General features: G+C 46.0%; 1 protein-coding gene across 1 annotated transcript in view; it reads left to right on the top strand.

Annotated features, from left to right (window-relative positions):
• VPS13C (vacuolar protein sorting 13 homolog C) overlaps positions 1 to 26,060 on the top strand; it is a 2,437,235-nt gene that overhangs the window by 602,071 nt on the left and 1,809,104 nt on the right. Inside the window, exons 25-26 of the mRNA XM_086955811.1 lie at positions 643 to 775; positions 13,850 to 13,934. Of these exons, the coding sequence (XP_086811937.1) occupies positions 643 to 775; positions 13,850 to 13,934 (218 nt within the window). The remainder of the gene's footprint in view (positions 1 to 642; positions 776 to 13,849; positions 13,935 to 26,060) is intronic.

Genomic DNA, 26,060 nt, shown 5'->3' with positions numbered 1-26,060 from the left:
TATGCTGGTAGGTAAAGTACCCACCAGAAAGATCGTTACGGAGGTAAGTAACTTTTTCTTTTAACATCGAAAGGTTTGTGCTAATTATGTTTGATCTAAGATATTGTTCCGATTAAAGTATTAATCCTGTTTTGACGGACACATAGTTTTTTTTCGAAAGCATATGATGCACCTTTAGAAAAGCCTATGATGCACTTTTACAAAAGCCTATGATGCACTTTTACTGGAACTTCCACACATGCACAATCCTTTTCTTTTATCAGATATTTAAGTTATTTGTTGGACCTTTGACCAAGCCTAACTAGAGACCTCTGTTACTTATTCAACTGTGTTCAATAGACAGCTGTGTGAGGACTTCATGTGAGTCTCTTTTCTACATGGGCATGACACGAATATTGAAGGAATTGTCATTCAACTGCAAGTTATTTTTTTAGCTGAATTATCATTTGAAGAAAGATGTATATAAATATATATTTGACATGATTATAAAACTGAAGTCGTCTCTTTAATTGTGTATTGTTTTCAGAGCCTAGGCATATTAGTGACTAGATTGCTATTCTAGTTTGAAATGTGGTTTGATATTGTTTGTTTACTTTTATCTGCTCCATCTAGCGAAGTGCTCTCTTGTCTCTTCATTTTCAGTTTGAAAGTATCAGGCGAGTTGCCCCTGCTCCATATTAGGATTTCTGACCAGAAGATCAAAGGTGTTTTTGAAATACTGAATAGCATTCCAATACCACCGCGATTAGCTTCACCTGTTACAGACATTAAAAAGGTAAATCACTCGACGTGAGCAAACACATGCAAAACGAATAACTCAACATGTTATCTAAAGTTGGAATTATACCCAACATAAAAAGCAGATGCTCGCATTCTTGTATTTGAAGCAAACTGATCTGTCAAACGATTAACAGCATACAATGTCCTTTATGGTGTGGTTCTGTTGCTCACTTGCAGGAATAACAGCGCACTTTAATTTTAAAATCACTGTTAAATTATGATGTGTATCGCGTAACAGTGTAAACCAGTGGTCACCAAGATTTTAAGTAGTAAGAGCTACAGCTGGTAACTGAAAAGCAGTATACTGGTTTTAGGTAAAGGTACATAAAGTCCAAGTAACTTAAGCGCTGCTCCATATGTTCCCATTCATGCTCCAGTGAGCATACAGCATTGGTGCCAAATGTTAACTTATGGGATCCCCAAGGATCGATTTGGCCTTGTTTATGAACCAAATGGAGAGTTGAGTCAAATTTAGACTTGAGTTCCCATTGTCATGCATTACATAAGATGACACTGCTCCCATTTTGAGAGTTACGGCACAAAGGCCGTATAGTAATGCATTTTGTGCGGTCCATTCAGACTTCATACTTATCTGCAAAAACAAATACAAATATCTTGGCAGTGACTGGCGCACTGTACAACACACAAATTAATGTATGAAAAGATTGTTTTAAGAATCTAGGCGCTTTTCAAACAATGGAAGAAAGAAAAGAACAAAAACAGAAATAAATTAATGAATTAATGGAATCGAAGTAAAGGAGCGAAAGAAAGGAAGAGAAAGGAAGGAGAGGAAGAAATAGAAAAGAAGTAGAGGGAAAAAAACGAGAAAATTTGAGGATGGAAAATGAGACGATAGGAAGGAACCAAAATACAGGGAGCAAGAAAGAAAGTTAGGCGAGGAAGAATGAAATGAGAGGAAGAAGGAAAGACAGAAAGCCAGTGAAAGAGAAAAGGATACAAAAAGAGACCGTAACAGTAAGAAAGGGGATAGAATGATGGAAAGAAAGGAAAGGAGAAAGAGAGAAAGTTGGGGAGAGAGAAAGGTAGGGAGGGAGCATGGGAGAGCGAGGAAAGGAGAAAGATGAGACTAAAAATTGAAGAAAAAAAAGAGGAAGAAGACAAGAGAAATAAAAAAGGAGCGCATGAGAGAAAAAAGGCATGAGAGAATGCAAAATAACAAAAGAGCGAGAATAAGAAAGAAAAGAGAAAAGAAAGAAGAAAAAAACAAATGATAAAGGAGAATGAAGAATTAGTGGATAAAAGGAAAAAGGAGTACAAAAGAAACAGGAAGAAGAGAAAGGCAAAGAACAATGAAAATAAAAGGCAGAAGAGCAAGTAAGAAAGAAAATAGCAAGCAAATTAAAGAGAAAAGGACTGCAAATAGAGTACAAGTCAAGAAAGAAGAGTAGACAAAATGAAGCAAGAAAGAAAAAAACTGAAAGAAATAAAAACAGAAAAGGGGAGAAAGAAGGAAGAATAAAGTAAGGAGAGAAAGAGGATAGGAGTAGAAGAAAGGAGAAAGGGTACGGAAGACGAGAAGATATTGGAAACAAAATACAAGAAGAAAAAAAGAGACAGTGAGGAGAAGTAGAGAAAGAAGATGAGAATGAAAGAAAGGAGAATTTTAGAAAGGAGAGCAAAAGGAAGCAAATGAAAAAATAAGAAAGTAACGAAACATAGAAAGATAGACAGAACGAACAAGAAAAAGAAATAAAACAATTAAGGAAGGAACAAACAAGTAGCAAAGAGAAAGAAATGAACCCCAAAATTTGCCAGTAGATTTTGGACTACATGGTCCTCCTGCATGGCAGCTTTCCGGGCCCCACAGAGAGTGGTGCACTGTGTTTGAAAGTGCTGCCATAACATTTTGGCCGCTACATATTGGCAAACTAAACATAAATGTGGTATATTGTGGGGAAAGATCATACATTTGTTTTTAAAACAATGAAACTTACATTAGTCACTTGTCTATATGTATGATTGCACCTCTAATCATAGCCGGCCATATGCGGACTGGCACTAGCCTACAAAGTATTTCACTGCTTTCAGCTCAAACTATAAATAACTCCCAGACGGCCGTAAATTATTTGAGGTGATGCCCTGCACACTGTTCCAGATGAGCACTGATCGCTATCTGGTCGAAAAGGTACTACCTTCTTCCCAAGTCCTGAAGAGGTCCACACTAAAAAGTGGCCGAAACACGTCCACATTTTCCTTCTGAGGCGTCATCCAATCTTCAGCATACTAAATAACAATATGGACACATAACGAATAGGTTGAAGGCTGTATTGCCCACCTATGTTACACCAGTTACAGGACTACCTGAAATAAGGAGTGCCGCCACATTGTTGTTTATAACAAACGGAAGGCTGGAGCAAGATTGTTTGTATTTTAGTTGTTGCATTTTGTTGTAAAAAAACTTTGTGATTGCTTTCCTTTATTCATTTTAACATACACTGCAGGTATTAGTTGTTTGGAGTGAATAATATTACGCCACTATTAGGCAAATAAATTGTGTACTTTAAATTATACTTATATACCAGTGACTAATTTAAGTTTCAAAATGGTACAAACAAATGGATGATCTTGCCCCACAGTATACCACGTTTGTGTAGTTTGTTTCAAGCCCAGGTATAGGGACGGTGTTTGGGCACACCCCCATATGTTGAGACATGTTGGCAAACTAGTTGACAGGTAATTAGCATGGGTGAGCTACTCAAAAGTAGCCAGAGAGCTACTAGTAGTTTGTGATGGACCTATTAGAGACTCTGGATTAAACTCTACCATATGATAACGTTTGGACACATTAGTGAGTTGGTCAGTGTTATTTAACTTGTTACTGTAGTGAACATGCTTGTTTTGTTTTTGTTTTTTTGTTTTTTATTGGTGAAAATAAGACCATTACAACATTGAACTGGACATAGTACAATATTTCCGTTCGATATCACTTGTTACATCTTTACGTTTTCATCTCTTTACACTGTGACATGTGGTTCTTGCTTTACTGTTTAGATGTGATGCACTACATACACATATTATTGCATTCTCTTATACAGTGTCCTCCTATCAGTTCAGTACACTCAACCCTAGCATCCACGCCTAGGTGGCGAATGTCAAAACCTCTTGATCTACCTTATTGTAGGTGTTCGGTGAGTGTTTGTTGACTTGGTACTTGTATCGTTGTATGTTGCGTCTGTCTTGAGTGTCTTTTGAGTGATCGCTCCCACAGGTTCAGATGTTCCTTGCCTTATTAAGTATGAGCGGTAGCTGTCACACATTTTTGGGTCGGCCTCGTAGGGGAGAGTAGATCGTTATATGTCTCAGATTGTATGTTGCAATAGGTCATATCTCTGTGCCATATACCAATTGTGGGCACCGGGCCTTTGGCCCATCACATCGCTACACAATGCTTGGCCAACAACAGCCCCACAGCTTTCAATTTGCGGTGTGTTTTTTCAATATGTTTGGTGTATCCCAGTAGAGCCATAAACAGATCTATCTCTAGTGCAATCCCCGTTATCTGCTCTAGTGCTCAAAAAATGGCTCCTAAAAGGCAAATACTTCGAACAGAGGCAGGCCACATGTATGAAGTTAGCTGATGGGTCAGCCCACCTATGGCACGCTGCTGTACTCAGGAGTCCGTATCTGTGTAACCACTTAGGTGTGTAGTAGATCCTGTGAATGTACTTGAATTGTATTAGCCTGTGTCGGCCATTTTGTGACACGCTTTTAGTTATTTCACGACAGTATTTCCAGCTTTTGTCATCAATGTTTCTGCCTAGCTCTCTTTGCCATTCCTGTTTAGATTTTGTCATGTGTAGTCTATGGGCTTCCTGCGCAGTGGAGTAATGTTTAGTGACACGTTTAAAGGGCTCACTCTCTTTCAATATAGTGGTTAATGCAGGCATGACTAGGGGCTCTAACGTGTCTTCTCCTAGAGTGGACCTTAGCGCCTGTCTGAGTCTGTGAAAATGGAAACGCCTCATTCTTGTTGGGGCTTCCAGGTCGGTTACCAGCACCTCCCAGCTTTTTACTGTGCCCTCTTGAATAAATCTCCCATTTGTGTGACTTTCCGCGTCTTCAAGGCCGTGCCACCTCTCGCTCCAGCCAAATCTTAAACCATGAACAGCAGTCTATCGAAATAAGAGGGGAGTATAAAAGTGCACCCACCTGTTTTTCTATGAGGCTCCACCAGGCGTACGCTGTGGAATTCAGGGTATCGAAATATCCATAGCGTCTCTTTGGTGGGGAGAATAGTATTTGGGGGAGAGTCTTGAGTGCAGCAGCAACACCTTCTATATAGAGATACGGCAATTCAGGTGGTCCATGGAACAAGTATTGTGCAAAGAAGCTTTGACCTGCTTTATAATAGATTTCAAATTCCGGAGCAACTTGTCCTCCCATATCATAGGGCAGGGTAAGATCTTATCATTTTCTCGTGGTTGTTTCCCAGCCCATGCCTGTTTGATTAAAATAGAGTGTAATGCTGCACAAATGATGTCGTCAACGGGATTGGGCTGCTTTGAAATAGAAACAAAGATCTGGGTAAAAGCACCATTTTCATGATGGCTATACGTCCTGCAAGATGCAGTGGGAGCTTCATCCAACTGTCGGTGTCTTTTTCTAGCATGTGTATTGCTTTCCCATCGTTATACCGGAGTATTACTGCTGGGTGTGTATGAATCTGTATGCCCAGGAATCTGACCGACTCAGATGACAAATTTAGGGGGAACTCCAGGGGAATCTGCTGCCTCACTAGGGTAAGAGGAAAGGCTATGCATTTCCTTATTTCAAGAACAAGGTACACTCTAGGAATAATTTGTAGGTCTGGGAGTAGGGGGAAAACTACAATATGAGCTAAGAGGGACTCCCACCTTACCTAAACAATTTTCACAGGGGCTATAATTTGCTTTAAGGGCTTTCCTTTGCTTAATATATTAGCATATACAGTGATTTCACATTTATTTAAATATTCACTTTTATTATAATTTTTTTGGGTAAAAAACTTTTTGGGCAATATTTATATGTACACTTATTTGATTTGTCATCTATATATATATATATATATATATATATATATATATATATATATATATATATATATATATATATATATATATATATATATATATATATATATATATATATATATATATACACGAAAGTATGTCTGTTTGTCCTTAATGCATTACTACACCATTCATATGATCGGCATGAAAATTTGGAAAGTTGTTGAGTACACTCCCACGAAGGTTTCTTGCAAAAAAAATAAAGTAATAAAAAAAATATATATTGTTAAAAGTAGTTGAGTACACTCCCGCGAAGGTTTCTGGCAAAAAAAAAAATCGGCCACCGGCCCCCCCAGGGCCCTCATAATCTGTCCAATACTGAACGTTTACAGTTTCTGGAGCGACTCGCTTTTGCAATGACCATCAACAAAGCACAAGGACAATCGCTGCAAGTGTGTGGACTAGATTTGGAGAATCCATGCTTCTCACATGGACAACTGTATGTGGCCAGCTCACGCGTTGGAAAACCTTCTGATTTATTCTTGTACGCACCAGACAGAAAAACAAAAAATACTGTGTATCCACAAGCACTCGAATAAATAAACAGAGTTTAAACAACACTTTAAAATGTTTTCCATATTAAAATGAATAAGTTTCAATAAAAATGACACAATGTAAATTAAATGTTATCATAACAAGTTTGCTTAAATTTCCTTTCTTCTGAGATCGCAGCAACGCGCTACGGGTAAGCTAGTACGTACATAACAATTCATATAAAGTAATAACTTTTAAAAATGTCTACATAGTACAATACTTAAACAAACAAACAATTAACTCCATACTCTCACATCAGCACCTATCGTACAAAACTCTGACATTCATACCTCACTCACACATCCAGTGCCCAGCTATGGATTAGCATACACTGCTGAAATCATGGGAAGAGCCCTTCCATGATTGTGCTGCCTCCTGGGGTCCGCAGAACTCAGGTTGACGTACGTTTCAGTGGGTAACAATTACTTTGTTCCACCTTCCTTAGGACCTCTCTTGTTTCCCATATTTTTACGACCAGAGAGTAATGGGGAATCATTAAAAAAGCCAGACTTCAAATTACGCTGAAACAGACACTCATCTGGGATTTTTTACAGTATTGTAAGGTCCTCTAACAGTTGGAATTGTATATCGTGCCACTGGTAGCTATTACTTTGCTTAAAATTGTGAATAAAGCCACCTATGCTGCTGGTTGTTTGTGCGGTGTGTAATGTTGGCTGCTGACTTAGTATGACCCAAATGGTTCTGAGACCACCAACACAAGTGTGTGATAATGATGCTTAAACGTCCATAAGTTGGTGTTCCTTTGAGTAAGACATCGTCTTATTTCTTAATATTTTATGAGTGAAACACACCATTTCAGCATCCTGCCACATAGCGCGCAGGAACGGTGACAATGGATTTTCCCCAGTTGACGCGGAGTCCAGATAGTGCCCCGTATTGCTCCACCTCTCTTAGTCCAGAGCAAGTTTCTTTTCTGGGTCGCGGATGTATATTAGATCAGAACTTCAGTATTGAAGATAGTAACCCATCTTCTTCATGTCTATGTGTTGTGGTCTTGTCTGTCCCCGTTTCTTTTTTCCCCACAGGTCTTTTTCATACATCCCTACCAATTGAGTAGTGTGGTGTTGACGGACATTTTCCGTCCTATTTCACTGTATATATATTTTTTCACACTTAGAGCCTCCCGGGAGGGTGCGCCTTAGTGCGCGCACACCACCGGAGGACTTTTGTTTAGGTCCTGAAGAAAGCTGAGCGACACGCTACAAACAGCTGAAACATGTCGACCAACCTATGTCTCTGATTTAGGATTCCAGTTCCGTAATTAAGAACCTGGGGAGTCCGCTCACTTTGTTTTTAATTAATGCAGGGTGGCCATTATTAAAAATTTTCTAAAGGTACAACCCTTGCATTTTTTTTATTTTTTGACACTTTGCACAATCACATTTAGTCACTTCCTAATTTGGCACTGTTACACTCACCACATCCTGCTCCGCTGTAACCAGGCATCGTAGCACGCTGGGGAGACATTCGGTCACCCCAGCGGGGACCCGATGATGAAGCATGTCACCAACTAGTGGTGAGTGTGGGTCCTTCAAAAAAGTAGGGATTTCTCCCTTCCCACCCACAGCTGGGTGACCAACAAGCCCCTAGACTCTTCTCTAACTGAGGATAGTCTTTTGGGGATAACTAGGGATTTCGAGACTACCCCGCTGTGTACGCCACACGCGTGTGAGCATTGATCACGCGTGCGGCGCACAGCGGAGCTTGGCTCCAACAAACTTTCAAATTATCACATTTTTTATTTTTTGGTATCATAGTTAGGAATATATCACCCACTCCGATGCGGCAAAGAAAAGAGTGCATTAAAGCCCCCTCGACTGAGTCGAAGGCCTTCTCCGCGTCTAGAAAGACTGCAGCAGCTTTTGCCTCCGGGTTTATCTGCTGTATGGTTGCAAATAGGGTACGGAGTTTGGAGGTGATGCTTTGGCCGCGGCAAACCAGATTGTTTTATTACTCCGGGTAGCAATGGGGATAGTCTATTTGCCAGGATCTTAGCGTACAACTTGGTGTCTACATTTAAAAGGGAAAGGGACATGTATGTGGCACATTCCTTGGGGTCTTTACCCGGCTTTAGCATGCTAACAATCAATGCTTCACGCATAGTAGGGGGTATAATACCCACTGTCACCATTTCCTCAAAGTCAAGTGTGGTATGATGAGATCCTGAAATACCTTCTAGAAGGCAACTGTGAAATCGTCTGACCACGGAGCCTTGTCAGCTTGCATGCCTGCCAGTGCTTATTTGGTTTTGTCTATGTTTAATGGGACCATCAAATGTTCCCTGTGTTCGTTGGTTAGCCAAGTCATGGCAATGTGCTCAAGGTAGTCTCTCATTGCTTCGTCATTGGGGGTGATTTTGGTTGTGTACAAATTTTAGTAGTATTTGTGGAATCTTTCCGCTATGTAACCCTCATCCTGTATCACCACCCCTCGCTAGTCCACTAACTTAATATTATTACTTAGGCCCTGTCTCCATCACATTAGTGCTGCTAGAGTTGCCCCTGGTATCTCTCCCTCCCCATAAATACGTACTGTAGCGTATTTCCCCATATGCAGCACTTCACTATCAGCGGCCCCACGGAAATCAGTTTTTTGGGCTTTCAGCTCGCCCAGTATCTGTTGGTCATCTGTGTCTCTATGTCTAATATCTAGTGCAGCTATTTCCTTTTCTAGTATTGAAAATCTGCCCCATAGAGAACAAAGGACTAACAAATGTTTAGCCATTGTTATACCTCTAATGTAGACCTTAAATGTCTCCCAGACCATAGTGAAGCTTTCTACTGATCCAACGTTGTGTGAGAAAAAGTCGGGTATAGCAGTTACTAGTTAGGCCTGAAACACCTGATACAGTAAAGAGTATGAGGGGGACTCGCCATGTAAAACAGCCTGCTATTTGCCCTCTTAATTCAAGGTCAGGTAATATTGGGGAATGATCTGAGTAGGTACGTAGAAGTGGTGTGCATCACTTAACAAAAGGTGTTAAGTCTCTTGATATTAAGTAGTAGTAGTCGATTCTGGTATGTATATCGTATGTTGCTGTTTAATGCGTGTATCCAGTGCCCCTGGGGTTTCTCTGCCTCCAAATATCCACAAGGTTTAGTCTACCTAACAGATCACTTATGGCTCGGGTGGCAGCAGATGGGCATTGAGGAGGGCCTTTGGATCTGTTTAGTGTTGGGACTAAAGTCCCCACCCCAGATCTGTGACAGCATGCTCCAACGTGCCAAGCATGATCCTAGCGCCTCATAGAACTGTGGATCATCAAAATGTGGTCTGTACACCCCTACCAGAACCGCTTCCCACATCTCTTTACTGCAGTACATTATAATAAATCTGCCCCCTGGGTCAACGTCCACTTATAGTAGCTGGGTTTTGGATCTGCAGTCTACGCAGATCAGCACTCCCCATGCATGGGATGTGAATCTTGCAGTAGAGTACTGTCACCATAACATCTGCGGGGACAACGTACTACTGTTACTCGCCAAATGCTTCTCTTGTAGAAACGCATCCTGCACCGAATGCCTCTTGAGGTATGTGTTGTAATCTTCTATGTTAGTTATGGAGTGTGGAGTACTGTCTAGTGCGTTCCACATTCCTATGAGATTGTACAGTTCCACTCTGTGGCAGTTGCAGATTGACCAGCCAGAGGGAGAGCCACAGATTTCTAATCGGAGGAACTTAATTTAATAAATACATTATTCTTCAGAACCAAATATATCTGATGAAGCATTTTTGTACTTACTACATTTTGGCGACGTCCTGGCTGAGATGTAGATTCCCGAAGAAGTGGCCGACGAATCCAGCGTGAGGAGTAGATAACAAATGCTGTGAGTAAAATACATATTGTGCCTACAAAACCGGAGCATGCCACAAATGGTAGGATCACTGTGAGTACCTTTTTGTTAAAAAGGAAATATTAGTGATTCAGAATAATTTGGAAGTAGAGCCGTTGACGTTTGCGTGCGGCGCAAGCTGGTGGTAATGTTCAAGAGCGATCTCGAGTTAACAGAGGAATACGTCACAAGTGCTCGAACCAATTATATCTGATGAAGCATTTTTGTACTTACTACAGTATGCAACTACTTTGTGGACTTTGCGCTGATCATTGAGCCTCCTAATATTCCATGTAAGGAACCGTATCTCCATGCAAGTCCGATTCTCTGTCATGTATTCATATTTCACTTTGTGATGTCTCCTAACATGAGTGCTTGTCGCAGTCAGTCCAATAATGCTTTCACGTTTTTTTCATTAACATTAAACTAAATAATTCTCCTAAATACATCCCTCCCACGCCAGTAGAAATGACCCCCTGCTTGGCTGATCTTTGTCACCCCCCCTTCCCTGCAAGTCCATAAAGAAATTTATACCAACTCCAACTTGGTAATATGTGGTAAACACTTAGGGGTGGAAGTTGCCCGGCCCCATGCTCCTCCCCAGCTATAACCAAATAGTTGCATAAAAATGTATAATTCTAACCACGTCTACCTGTCCCAAATCTCAGGGTTCCCCAAATCAACCCTCGTGTGGGGTCTTGCCCCTTCATATGGAACATGGTGTTCACAAGAGTCATTATACCAGGGCCTAGGGGCGCATCTTCATTATGCTCTTTCCTCGCCCAGCGACACGGCCATGGGTTAAGTGGAAACACTCTTACCATGAGTGTGCCGTTGGGTTTTGAGGTAGTAATAAATGTCTAATATCGCAATCTATTCTCCGACCACAGTCTCTGTGTCCTGGTAGCCCATGGTTGCGTGTTACACACTGGGCTTCACAAGAAATCGTGAAGTAGTGAGTTTTCCCATCCGCTACGACAATCAATTCGGTGGGGTACAGCATGCTGAACTCCAAATGGAGTTCTCACAATTGTTGCTTGGCTGTCTAGAAGAGTCGATGGGCATCCTGGTCTTGTTGTGTAAAGTCTGTGTATCGCGAGATTTAGGAACCTTTGTATTGGAGGGGTTTTAATTTGCGCGCTTTGCGCAATGCAGCATCTCAATCCCTGTCATTCGAAAGGCGTGCGATTGTTATTCTTGGGTTAGCTCCCAGAATAGAGCGTGGTGCTAGGGACATGTGCGCACGTTCCACTATGATGAATATTGCTGAAAAAGTGTCTTTACCAAAGGTAGTGCAGAGCAGGTTCTCAATTAATTTCTCCATATTGTCAATTTAATAGACTCAGCTAGTCCTATAATTCGGATGTTGTTCCTCCTGGAATGGGATTCCGAATCTTCTGTTTTGAGCTGTACTACTTGAATAAGTTTGTCTGCCTTTTTTGTGCTCACTGTTTCGGTTGATACTATATCTTCCACATTGGAAACCCTTTGCTCCACTGTGTCTAGTTTTTCAGTGTGCTTGTCTATGCGTTCTGTCATCTGATCCATTCGGAACGTTAATACTTCGAGCTTTCCGTCAATCTTAGTTAAACTTTTCTGCATGGTGGAGAGTATTTGTTTCAGGTTGGGATCCAGTGCAATCTCTGTGGTTTCCGGTTCTGAATCTGCCGACTGTGCCTCTGAGACCCTTTGCCTAGGGGTCTTGCAAGCACCAAATATCTATTTTGGTTTGTACCTTGTCCGCTTTGCCCATAATTGTTGACTTTCACAGGTGGTCCCTTTACAATTGATTTACGCTCACCTTGTTAGTCTCTGAGAGCCACGCTGCTTGCTGAGTGGTAGCAGGACCATAGGGATTTAATGTCCCTGGTAAACCCCCATGTCATCTCAGTTCCGGACCCCCTGCTGGTCTTGCACGATTAAGTACCACAACTGTGATTTGTAAGGGATAAGCCTGTGTAGCGACCTCAGCAAGGTTTCAGTAATGGTGCGGATGGGCACTTTCGCAGAGGTCTTCTCTGTCTCAGTGCAGTTGAGGATGGTGTTGATCAGGTATCCGCTTGGGTACAATTCTGTCGCTTTGTGGGCCAGACTCTAGTTTGTGGCGCTGATACACCCTATGCTAGGGATTGGGCCCCAATTGTAAATATCTACCCAGCTTCGCAACTCAGTAGTGGTGTCAGCGTGCTGCATCCCCGTGGGGCATACAGTGTAAACCACTACAGGCACAGTTTCTGCTGTCCTTCACAGTTATGCTTAGTTCTGTAGCTTCATTCAGGGATTTATCCCAGGGGGCGCTCTCCGTCATCGGCAGAAATGTGCTCATCATCATGCTGCATGTTCCACAGTGTGCCAGGTCTGTCCCTGCAATTGGGGTGGGGTGGGGGGCAGCCGGGCCTGCACACGTCTCAGCTGGACTTATTGCCCTCCTCTCCACGCGGTCTCCGCAAACAGGCCAGAAGCGGTCACACGCTGCACGTCAACCAGGAGGGTATAACCCAAACCACCCCTAGCTAGCGACTCAGGCCGGAAGGAAATCTGCTCAGATTCGTCTACAGTTTCCCTTCTGCCTCAGGGTTTGAATTTAAATTTAAATCTTGGGACAAACGATCAAAGTAGCAGCTCTTGAGCCAATGCAAAGATCTTGGTTCCAAGTGCATAACCATTCCAAGTCTCTATGTGCTGCTTCCTTCGTCTGGGCCCACACCGGTATATTGAGAACTTGTGTTTCATTCTGTCACTGAATTTTCTCTTTTCCGACAATCAGAGGGACAGTGTTAACCCCCGAGTTTGGCAGAGCGCTGCGGTTTATGCAATATTCTGTTGAATTATTAGCCAGGTTGAGAGGAGCCTCGTTGTTATGCGGCCATCTTGGAGTCAGCCAAACTTCTCCCCCTGTGAATACGCATGGTTAATTTCAAAGCATTGGCAGGTGTAGTGCGTAATACTGGAGGGCAGTATGCCTCATTCTTTTTTTTAATTCTGGGTTGAAAGCACAGTTGTCAAACAGAACCTTTGCTTACAATTTACTTAGAGTGGGGTCTGAGTGTGCCTCCTTAAACAATTAGCTTTTTGTTTACCTACCTTTTTCAGCTATTGGCTTGAGTTGGCTCCTCGATGAAAAATATTTCTCTCTCATTGGTGCTATTGGCTTTTAGGTTGCATGTTTCTGCCTACAATGTATTGCTTGCATTGAACTGAATGAGAGAACCTCTTTACATCTCTATGTCTAACTATCCATTCTGTCCTGCTGGTTCCCTCTCAGGTGTCATGGGACAACCCCATGCATGTGGTTCCAAGGCAAGGGTACATAGTGAAAAGATAAGGCAATTACTGTCTGTCAGTGCCAAAAAGCACATGGGTATCAAGGTATTTGGCACCATAGTCTCAAATGCAAGCAGATATGTCTACTGCCTTGTCTACTTATTGTCCCTGCAGCATATCGTCACTGAAATTCGAATGCAGGCACACTATAGATATTAACATCTAGCATTGTGATTGGCTGATCTAATCTCAGAAAGAAATTTTTATTTCTCTGTAATTCACTGTACACTGTTGAAAATATTACTTAAAACAGCTAATCTTCTTACGTCAAGTCTCTATTTTCGCTAGGTTCCTGTGATTGCTTTCATTGATGACAAGAAAACCTTTCTTACGCCCAGGCTGGAACCATCACTTTTTCCGGTAAATGAGTCTGGTAAGAACCTCTTTTGTACAAATGTTCTTTTTTTATAACTTAAGACAAGCTCTGCTATCCTTATTGAACGATGCCACACAAACCCACAGAACTTGCTAAACCCCTCCCTGCACGTTTACATCTAGAACCACCTTACCACCACATATAAACAAGCATTTGCAATGCAATCGATCTCGCCTTTGGGACCTTATACATATTTAGGATGCAGCACATTATGGCACTTAAATCCTGAAATATTTATAACCGTCATCTGTACCTCTAAGAAAGAAAGCGCACTTCAGTGCGTAAAAATAGTTAATGCTGCCTCTGCAGACACCAATGATACCATATGCAATGGCAGACTTCTTACCCATTCTAAAGCTACTGTGAGAGACCCACTTAAAAGCAGATGCCATTTATCAAAAATGTCTGCTTTAGCTTCATTGCTTGAAGTGATGGCTGGAGCTGAACTTCAGCTTAGGAGAGAATTTCAGTGGGCATGAGAGGACTTCAGAGCACAGGAGATGCCCCCTGTGGTTCAACAGAAGTGGCTGGGACGTTTTGTGCATTACATGTTAGGACGGTAGGGGCAGGCTTATTGGCTGGCCACGATTAGGGGGATTCTAACTAGAGCTTGATGACGATACAACCGGGGGCTCATTCGCTTGTGCAATGATGGTCGTTGTACTTAAAATATAAGGGGGTCTACACATTATGATTTTGAGCCGATATCTGAGGAGCCCAATAGCGCTTAAAACAGTTCACACCCCACCTTCCAGAGTAGCACGTTTAAAAGTGATGCTATCCAAGGCCTCTAAAATTTAGATACTAAAATAAAAGATACCAGGAACAATCGGTGTATGGTACTCAGCTGTGGAGGTCAACTGGCCCTTATTAGATTTCCTAGTAGTTGTTCTACTGGGGAGAGTGGGAGTGGAAGGCACTCCTTTATACCTCCTCTCCTTGGAGTTGTGACCACGTTGTGAAGCACTTTCCCATGGTGTTCCCTTATCCTGTGAATCCATCACTGCTGACAAAACCACACCATTCCCTTAGCTTCCTCCAGTTGATCGTTCTTGCAGAGGCCGCCGCACCCACCCGCAGGGTGGGGGAGGCTCAAGGGCCGGCGCCATAACCCACGCGGTGCCAACAGGGGGAGATGGAACTGGTCCTGGGCGCCCCGAAGCGGCCAGGACCAGCGGAAACGGGGTGCGCACCAGCCACCCCGACAGGAAGTGACCTTGTGACCTTGGCGCCCATGGGGGGCGACCAATGGCCAACCTTGCTACCTTTGAACCCCCCAATCAAAGGGGGTTCACCTGAAGCCCGTAGGGGGCTCAAGGGGATTTAAACACCGCCGCTCCCCAACCAGAAGCACAACGTCTTCGGAGGAGCTGGGAGAGCGGCGCGACAACGACATCGTTTGAAGAGGACCGACTACGGCAGGAGGCGGCGAAGGACGGCCGAAGCAGAAGAACGACCACACAGAGCGGCGCGCCGGTCAAGTTCTTCACCCAGCTCCCCGGGAACCCGAAGCGACGGAGAAAGACGACGAGCTCGGCGGCCTTGCCAAGCTCCAGCTCGGTAAGCAATTGTCCGGTTTGGAGCGCGCAGCGAGCCGCTTCATCTTACGGACAGCACACACGGGTAAGGAAGTTCAGAGGCGGGTCCGGAATTCCTTCCGACCCAGCGGCGCAGACCAGCCCGCAGAAACCAGAACTAGGCCTTGGGGACAACATGGCGGAAGATCAGCCAGGAGACATGGCGGAAGTGCTGAAGAAGATCCGCGAGATATCGGCGGTACACGGCGACGAATGGCTCCAGCCCCATTTGGCCAAAGGGAAGGAGAATAGGCCGGACGGCCAGGCAGAGGAGGAAGCAGGCCCGTCAGCACCCAAGAAGCCTAAGACCACGCCGAGGAAGAAGACGTACAAGAGGAATCCCCCAAGGAAAGTGCGCCAGAAGCTCCCGCCGCTGAGGTCGGACGACAGCAAGCAGGGTGAGACAAACGGCGGAGCGGTTAATGGTGAGCATATTAGTACCATTGTAAAAGAATGTTTGAAATCGCTCGCTCCGACGTTACTGAACAGCTCAGGGCAGGGGGCGGCGGGGCCCAGGGAACAACGCACTGACGAGACAGGGGGCTTAACGTGGCACATGATGGATCCGGGGTGGGCCCGGCAGTCAAGGGTGCAGGAGCAGGTGGGCCTATCCCCACAGGGGGATCAGGTTTCCCCATTACCCGGGTGGGGGTACAATACTGGGTCCGGAAGCCCGGGGTCGGGGGGGCTAGGCAGTGACCTGTACGCCAGACCATCCCCCGGCCCTGCCTCCTTGACGACGAAAGCCACGGGGCTTGCGTGCCTTATTCCTCTCGCAGTAAAAGAAAGGATATGGCGCAAGGAGTTCATCGATATATTCTCGCTCCTAGAAATACAGCTAGAGGGCCTCGACCTGACCACATGTGACAGGAGAGAGGATGAAAAAAGGGAGAGGCGAGGGGCTAGAAAGGAGCGGAACTTCAGGAATTGGCTAGACGCTTTTAGGATCATGGCGTGTATCATAGTAGAGGGGTTCCCCCATTGCGCAGCTGACCTATGGCTGTATGAGGCTAACATACATTCTGCGCAGAGGCAATTCCCCGGGGATGCATGGTTGGAATATGATAAGGGTTTCAGGTTAAAGATGCAGAGGCACCCAGAGATGGAGTGGAACGAGGAGGACGTTTCAGGTTTTATTCATAAAATGCTCGCTGCCAAAGAAGTGAGAGCCTGGACGGGGAAATACGACCAGTCCTTTCGGAGTTCGTCCCACAAGGGGAAGAACAGAAATTACCAGAAGCATTCCTCTGGGCGGTCCAGCTCCCCCCCCGCGACCAAGGCCATATGCTGGAGATACGATGCGGGGGACTGTTCATGGGGCTCCTCGTGCAAATTCCAACATTCATGCTCAAGCTGCGGGGGGAAACACGCTGCAGCGACATGCAAAGGCTCCAAGCGGGAAGCAAAGAGCGAAAAGAAAGAGAAACACAAGAAGCACTAGCCCGAAGGCTAGTGGGGGCAGGACACTAGTAAACGTTCAACAGTGCCAGCTGGCTAGGTCCCCCATTAATACACAACAGCTGCGCATTTTGGCAAACAGGTACCCAAACAAAACAGACGCCAGGACGCTAGTAGAGGGTTTTGAAAAAGGCTTCATTATCCCGTTTCAAGGCCCACTGCCATTAACGGGAGCGAATAACTTACAATCAGCGAGGCAGCATCCCCGGGTGGTGAGCGCGAAGATAGAAAAGGAGAAGAGCCTGGGTAGAATCGAGGGCCCCCTCCCTCAGGAATTGTGCGAAGGAATAGTCATCTCCCCACTAGGAGTAGTTCCAAAAAAGGAAAAGGGCCAATTCAGGCTGATACACCACTTGTCATACCCTGAGGGGGGGTCTGTAAATGATGGCATCGACCAGGAAGCATGCTCTGTGGGTTACGCGTCAGTGGACGACGCGATCGCACTAGTCAAAGCGGCAGGGAAGGGGGCCCTCATGGCCAAGGCGGACATCGAATCTGCCTTTCGCTTACTACCGGTACATCCGACCAGCTTCCACCTACTCGGTTTCCAATGGGAAGGGGGCGTGTACGTCGACAAAGCCATGCCCATGGGATGTGCCATATCTTGCGCCTATTTTGAACAGTTCGCTACCTTTCTGGAATGGGCCCTCCACGACAGGCATCAGGGGGGCGGGAAGCTGCACTACCTGGATGATTTCCTGTTCACAGGACCGGCGGGAGCCCCGACGTGCGCCAGTACATTGGCGGCGTTTGAGGACCTGACCGAAACACTCGGAGTCCCCTTAGCGAAGGAGAAGACGACAGGCCCAACGACTAGACTGACGTTCTTGGGCATTGAGCTGGACTCCACGGCGGGGACCGCCAGGCTCCCCTCGGAGAAAGTGCAGGAGTTCAGGGAAGAAATAGCCAAACTACGGGGCCGGCGCAAAGCCACCCTCAGGGATATCCAGGGGGTGGTAGGCAGGCTGAACTTTGCGGCGAGGGTCATCCCGCCCGCCAGGGTCTTTTCAAGGCGCCTCACTGCGCTAACGGCTGGCGTCACCCACAAGCACCACCACATCCGGCTGAGCACGGGTGTAAGGCAGGATCTACAGGTATGGGACGAATTCCTGCAGGATTTCAATGGCGTGCTGATCTGGAAAGAGGGTTGGGTAACAGCGGATCAGCTATCCCTATACACAGACGCAGTCGGGAGCCTGGGATTTGGGGCAGTCCTGGGGACCAGATGGTGTGCCAGCCAGTGGCCAGACAGGTGGCATGCGCAGGGGCTCACAAAAAACATCCCGTTCCTCGAACTATTCCCAATAGTAGTGGCTCTGACGGTATGGAAAAAAGAGATAAGGAACCTAAAGCTCACCTTGTGGTCGGATAACTTGGGGGTAGTACAGGCCATTAACAGAGGCGCAGCAAGATGCCCGGGCATGTTGAGGCTAATGCGAGAGTTGGTTAAATTGCATCTCGAGGGGAACCTGGAGCTGAAGGCCCGACACGTGCCGGGGACAGAGAACACGGTCGCCGATGCGCTGTCCCGGTCACAGATGACACGGTTCAAACAACTTCTACCCGGTGCGGACGAGGTGATGACCCCCTTTCCATCATACCTGTGGGACCTGGGGGGGTTGACTTGTCCAGATTAATAGGGCACTCACTCACCTCTGAGGCTCGCAGGAGATACAGGAAATACGCGGCCACAGTAATGAGAGTAGGGGGCATAGAGTCACTGGAAGACAAATCGAGGGTGCGCACAGCGGTGGAGAAATTCGTGCAGTGGGCATTCGACGCTAAGAAAACAAGGTCTTGGGCACAGGCGCACCTGGCCGCCATTGCATACTTTGCCAGGCTCCACACAGGCGAGGACCCCACGGCAACTGTGTACCTGAAAGCAGCCCTGAAAGGCTGGCGGAAAATTGAGGGGACCAAGAAGGACGCCAGACGCCCCATTGATTATGACAAGCTGGGTCGGTTACTTAGCGCCCTATCCAGCATCATTGCAGACAGGTATGAGCGGCTACTCTTCGGGGCCGCATTCACCACAGCTTTCTTTGGGGCATTTCGGGTAAGCGAAATAGTGGCCCCCAACAGGTCAGGCCCGGCGCAGCGCTGCCTGCAGGCAAGGGACATCAAGCCGATGGTAAAAGCTGTGGAGCTCACGCTCAGGCAATCCAAAACGGATAGGGCCCGAAAAGGGGCGACGATACGCCTACATTGTATTCCAGAGGTGGGGCGCTGCGCAGTGTGCTGGCTGTTTCAATACATGGCGGCTCGCCCGGCGGGGGATGGCCCCCTCTTTGTACACCAGGACAGAAGGAACTTGAGCAGGTTCCAGTTCACGGCAGTAATGCGCCAGGGCCTCAGTAAGGCGGGGCTTGACGCAACATCATTTGCCCCGCACTCCTTCAGGATCGGGGCGGCGACCTCGGCATCGCAGTATGGCATGCCAGAGGACAGGATCCAGGCCGTGGGCAGATGGCGGTCCAGGGCCTACAAGTCTTACATACGCCCGCATCTCATATAAAAAAAAAAAAAGGGTTTCCTGCCCCTTCCTCGTCCACACCCGGTGCGCAGAAAGCCACCTTAAATTGAGCATTTTCTCTCGGCAGGAGGACGCCCACAACTGGTATGGGTCGTAGGACACTCATTCGTATCCAGAATGGAGTCCTGGTGGAGGCGAGTCGGGCACCAGGAAAGCAGACCCAAGGCGACATACATCCGCTGGATCGGACGGCCCGGCATGAGATGGGAGCAGTTGCTACCGACCCTGGACGGCCTCGTGGCAGACTCAGCGTGGTTGCCGGACGTACTGATCATACATCTAGGAGGGAACGACCTAACACGGTTGGGCCGCAAGGCGGTGGGCCAAGCCATCCAGAAGGACATCGCCAAAGCGGCGGCATGGCTGGGGACCACGACAGTGGTGTGGTCGGAGATGATCAGCAGGAGGCACTGGAGGGGTGCCGACTCCAACAAAGCGGTGGATAACGCGAGGCGCAAGTTAAATATCGCCATGCACAAGTTTTGCTCAACCAACGGCCTGGAATCAATCCGGCACGGCCTCATCCACCCAGGCCGCCCAGAGCTATATGGACAAGATGGGGTGCATCTGTCCGACAAGGGAATGGAGGTGTTCTGGGGCAACTTGTGGGGCGCAATGACGCTCGCGGGTTGTCGTTAAAAAAGGAGCAAAAGAAGGGGGAAGGTAGGTGGCCACGAACCAAGGGGCAGAGGGGGGAGCCGCAGAAAGACGTGAGCCTCCCTGCGGCGTGGCGGAAATCCTACAATCGTTGGCTAACCAAACACACCGGTGGGCGGTGTGTAGGAGGAGGGCCACTCACTTTTCAATGCCGCACGGCAGGGTGACGTGGCCGCACAAAGGAGGGGAGGAAAAGACGGAGACGGCACTCGCGGCCCAGACCCGGCCGGACGGCAGGGCGCAAATGGTAGCGAGCTGGGGACCTAACTCCAGGCAAAGAAGCTCCCCTCCATGACACCCAAAAATGGGTGTGGCCAACCAACTACCGGAACACCAAGAAACTGATTAAGAACTGGTTGTACACAAGTGCCATTTACGAACTGATGGGTGCCCGAGAGACAGACACCTGTACCAGGGGAAGGTGTCATCAACTGTAATGTGATGTGCATGATTTATGGTTAAAGTTCGCAAATGAAGATTGTACAACCAGTATGTTATTAATATGTTATTAATATTGTTATTAATAATCATTATTGATATTAATAAATCTGCGGCCAACAATGACCATCACCAAGAACTGAGATTGTTGGCTGACCTTATTTGCTAGGAGTGTTGGAGGAGATGGAGGATGTATGCAGATGCCAACCGGCAAGTAAGTATAGACGGTTGACCCACTGAGTAGGCACATGCGAGGGTTATTGGATAACACAGTCCGGAGCAGTTCCCGGAATTAGGGGAGGCCCCGCCTGCTGCTAAGACGTCCAGCACCTGTCTGGAGTGGATGATTTGTTCTTCCACAGACGAGATATTATTTGCAAGAACTCCAACTGCGTTGTTAAGCAAGCATTTGCAATGCAAATTGATCTCGTGGGAGTTAGTTATTGGCGCTGTAAATGACAATGTCTTTACTTACCAAAGGAAAGAAAGAGGAAAGAATATGGAAACAGAAAGGATGCTAGAGAAAGGAGGAAAATGAAACGGAGATGGACAAATATGTGGAAACGGGACAACTGGAGTGAAAAATGGAAATGGCACAATAAAGACAGAATGATGAAAAAGACAGTTAAAAAAAGCAAAAATGCCCAAAGGTTACCAAAGTAAATAAAAGAAGGAAATAGAGACGAACTCATAGAAACAGGAGAAGAAAAGAACAAACGAGAGCAGAGCAAAACAGACCCTTTGCTCCTTTCTTTTTCTTTCCAATATATGAATATAAATTGAACATTATTTAGACGTGTTGAGCTTGGTTCTCTCCCAAACATATATATTATTTTTTTGAAAGTTATTTCTTTGTTCAGTTTTGTACTGCGCCCTGTTCCCACCCACAGTTGGAGTGTGCTAAATGAATGTACATAAACAGAATATGCTTCCAGAGGGCGTAAGAAAAGCACTTCTGACTTCAGAGGCCATCGTGAGCTTTGAATCTATGCTGCCACCATCCAGGGAATGGCTATTTAAGCAGAGAGGGCCTGCTTGACTGATTCATTTGAGTAAGAAATTCAAGCAATCGTTTAGTTCAACAGATTGGTCTCTTGTGATGGACTGGGTTTCCCTAATATCCAAATCCTCTATTCTGATCCCAGTTGAATGACTGATTGTGCATCCAACTGCAGAGCAGTATAAAACTTTTCCTAGGACACAGCTTCTGGCCTGTTTTACACAATGCATTCTGGGAGCAGCAATCCTGGCCCAAACAAACCAACGCTTAGGGGCTGACCACTGAGTCGTTGGTGACAAGGGGTCATCAGGACTTTGACCGAAGGAGTTCCAGAGAAGAACAGTAGGAGGCAAAGGGACAGTACCTGCCAGCATGGTGAGGAGAAGCGGGACCATTCCGCCCGCTATAGCGCAACTCTGCTACCTTACGGCTCTCAGTGGCGTGCTGCTGGGCGGGGCCGCATCGGCCACGGCTTTCCCTTCTCCTGGCGGCTTTCTCTCTGTGGTTGCTGTGGTAACGTGTTGGGGCCATGGTCAGGCTCCACATGGCACCAGCAGCAGCACGATCGCCTCACACAGAAAAGGACAAACAGTCCCTGCATTGGAGACCTCTTCTGGTCTCAGGCGGGTTCTGGTGCAGCACGGAGCAAAGTCTCGTGTTTAAACAGAGCCCCTAAACTGGGCCGTATGGCCTTAGCCGAGGTAGACGTTGGAGGCGGCACAGCTCCACTCACTGAACCCTGCCTACCAGCGAGGCATTGGTTCCTCTGCAGCTTCCTGAATCGTCAGGGCCTCGGGATGGCCCGCAAAGTAGAACAGGTGCTGTCTCTGCCAGGACAGCAGCGGTGAGTTCCTGATCGGAGCCCTTGCGCTACATGGGAGGGGTGGGGCTACCACCGGACTTCTCCTTGGCGCTGCCCCAGCAACACGGGGCTCTCGCCTTTGGGACCTTATATGTATAAAGGTATGCAGCACATTAGCCTGGGTACTGAAACATCTACTGTTCTTTAACATAGAGGGAAAGGAAGCACCAAACTGCGTGACATGCCAGGTATGGGAACACATGGAGAGAAATATTGTCTTTCAGTGGGAAATGATATAGTTTAAAGCTCAGTTTTTAACATAAAATCAGGGCCTTTGGTGGTCATATCACTGAAAATACAAGATATGAAAAAAATATTATTGTATTTGGGTGCTCGTGGAAGACAATTTCTAGGAAATGGCTTAGTGTTTCCGAACCTCCCAAGGGACACGTGCACATATCTGCTCCCTCGTCAGGGTTTGGTGACCATCTTTTAGTAAATGATGCCACTGGGAATGTGCTCAGTAGGAATTTTCAGAAAGAGAGCCCTCTTCTTTTCTGCAGGGGAAAAATTTGTCTAGGAAAATTTCAAAGCTGCGTTCTTGTTTAGTGACAGATAGCGTTTTGTTAGAGGACCTTCCGTTTTTAATTTAAACAAATATAATTTGCAAGCATATAATATTAATTTGCCCCATTTAGGTAGTGCTGCGTTCACTTCTATTTTTATGACATGATTTCAATCAAATTAAGTAACAGCTCAATCAGTCTTCCATGGCCAGACCTACTGACTTTGGTGCCCTTTGAATAAGCAAGCACGGTCAGTTATAAGCAGTGCTGATGACCGGAAATATGCAGTGTGAACTTCTCTAGGAAAGCTACTCGGATCACTCCAGTCAGCCACCCTGTGAAGACTGTCTTCTACACCAGTGTGGCAAGCATGTGTCCTCTCAGGGACCCATTCGCACAAAAAAGAAATAGTTAAATGAGTGATTTTGAAGGGGTGGAGGGTGTCGGTAGTTGGCACAACACATGATACAGAGGGACGAGTCCTGGAATCCAACTGCCAAATACACAGAAATGCAGGAAGTAAGGTGTGTGAGGGACAGAGGTCTCACATATTTCACTTAGCTTGAATTCAGTAAGTAAATTGCAGTAACTTCCATTTTGTTATTTTTTTGCATTAAATCAAGAAAGAAGTTAGTCATTTCCAAAGATTTTAGTTCTTGCACATTCATATTTCTCACTGAAACGTTTACATATTTCTACAAATGTTCACATATTTATTTATATCGAAATTGGGACTGTCTCTAGTCTTCACAAATACAATATTGATGGAAAAGCGGGTTCTCTGTTTCAAACAGATGCCATCGTTCCCCAGTTCCTGAAATAGCTGATCAGGTGCTTCAACAGAAAACTACTACATGTTGTTTGGCAAGCTGGCGAGTTAACTCAAAGTTTTTCCTAGTACCATTTGCCTACCAGCCACCTCTCTTGATCCACTGGTCGTTAAGTACATCATTCAAATTTTTCGTCCACCCACCACAGCAAACGGCACAGGGGCAAAGGGTCGGCCTACTTTAGCCATTGTCTTACTTCTCTGAGTAAAAGCATTGTGCTCTTACAGATACAAAGTATTCGTCTTCCACATTTTAACCAAGCCACATGTCTGTAGCCAATGGCCGAGCTATTGTCTTTGCCAACACTGGTCTGTAATTCCAACCTTTAATTTGGTTACAAATTTAAGTAGTGAAATGTCACCTACCATTCCTGTCTACATCATGAAATGTATTTCCGTTTGTCAACCTCTCCTCTAATATGGATGTTGGTGGAGACACAGAACAACTGACAGTTATGTAAAGGAAGGGATTCCTAAGTTAAAATTGATGTGTGCGGAAGGTCAATTCCATTCACTACCCAGTGTTATGCCAAACAATAAAAACGGTGTCAAGTTTGTCAACACCCAGAGACAGAGTTCAACAATCATGATGGATGCTGAATACACGAGTGCCAGTCACTGCCAATGCCACTCACTTTTCGTACCTTTAGAGGATTATGCAGCTGGTTCACATTTACAATATGGATAATATACTAATTCACAAACTTCATGAGCAACTATTAGAGAAAGAAGGCTTCTTTTAGCAAGCTACAGCAACTAAACACCAAACGACGTACAAGATTTAATCCCACTTATGTCCTATCATTCTGATATGACACTTCCGTAACAGACTATGCAATTTAGCCTGAACAAGTCCACCAATCGAAATTAGGGTACAAATAAACAAGGATTGTAACATAGAAACTGGTCTACTCTATAGACAAGACATTTATGCAGATCTTCTAGCGCAAACAAATTGAAGGAATGCCCCGGTTACTTACCGGTAGTCTTCATTACTCCGAGTCCATGTCTTCCTCGCCACAGTAATAACTCATGAGCCTCCGGCTCCACACAGAACTCCAAGTACAAAAACAGCGCTCTAGTCTCCCTCTCCCTCCTCCAAGATGGCCCCTAGTGGCTCCAGCCAATCCCATTAAGGGACACAGAAGCACCAACACGACCTGAAGAACCAACGCGCAGACATGAAGCCACCACCAGGTGCGGGAGGGAAGGGAAACTATACTGTGGCGAGGAAGACATGGACTCGGAGTAATGAAGATTACCGGTAAGTAACCGGGGCATTACCTCCTCGTCCTGTCTTCCTCGCCACAGTAATAACTCATGAGCCGATACCAAAGCAATCAGCTTCATGCAAGGAAAACACTCCACATAAACCATGCAGAGAAACATATTTCAAGCACAAGAGGCACAAAATTTCCACAGAAACATACCCCTCAAGGAATCCCAGCCGAAAGTACAGAAGAGGCAAAGGAAACAGAACATTAACATAACATTAACATAACATTAACCCCCACCCCCAATCCGAAGGTGACAATGGGACAAGAAAGTATGCGGTGACGACCAAGTGGCAGCCCGGCATACATCCACCATGGACACCCCCTTAAAAGTTGCCCACGATACAGAAACAGATCTGGTGGACCGACCCCGAACCGAAAGAGCGGAAAGGTCAGAAACAGAACAATAAGCCAACAGTATGGCCCCCACAATCCAACGACTGACAGTGGACAGGGAGGGCATCAGGCCCGGACGAGACAAACCAAAATAGACAAAGGAATCGTCAACCTCACAAAAGGAAGAAGTGCGTGGCAAATAAACCAAAAAAGCACGATGCACATCCAACAGGTGGAGAAGGTAATCTACAGCCGAGGAAGGACCAGGACAAAGAACCGGAAGAACCAATCCAGCAGAACGGTGAAGACAAGAATCCACCATAGGATGGAACGTAGGATGAGGGCGCAAAACCACACGATCATACAAAACAACAAAAAACGGAGCAGACCGCAGGAAGGCACCCAGCCCACCAATATGCTCGGCAGATGCAATAGCCACAAGAAACACCTTTCTGAGAGTCAAGAACCTCAGGCCCACCAACTCCAAAGGCTCGAAAGGAGGTGACCGCAAGGAACGTAATACCAGAGGAAGGTCCCAAGGAGGAGAACAGAAGATAGGATGGGGACATCGCAAAGAAGCGACTTAAAAAGCGGAGCCACCAAAGGAGAAACATGAACCAAAGGTAAGACAAGAAAGGCCCTAACGGCGGCTC

Source organism: Lissotriton vulgaris, chromosome 2_1 (assembly GCF_964263255.1).
Source record: "Lissotriton vulgaris chromosome 2_1, aLisVul1.2, whole genome shotgun sequence".
Taxonomy (NCBI): domain Eukaryota; kingdom Metazoa; phylum Chordata; class Amphibia; order Caudata; family Salamandridae; genus Lissotriton; species Lissotriton vulgaris.
This window is presented reverse-complemented; position numbering and strand designations above follow the sequence as displayed.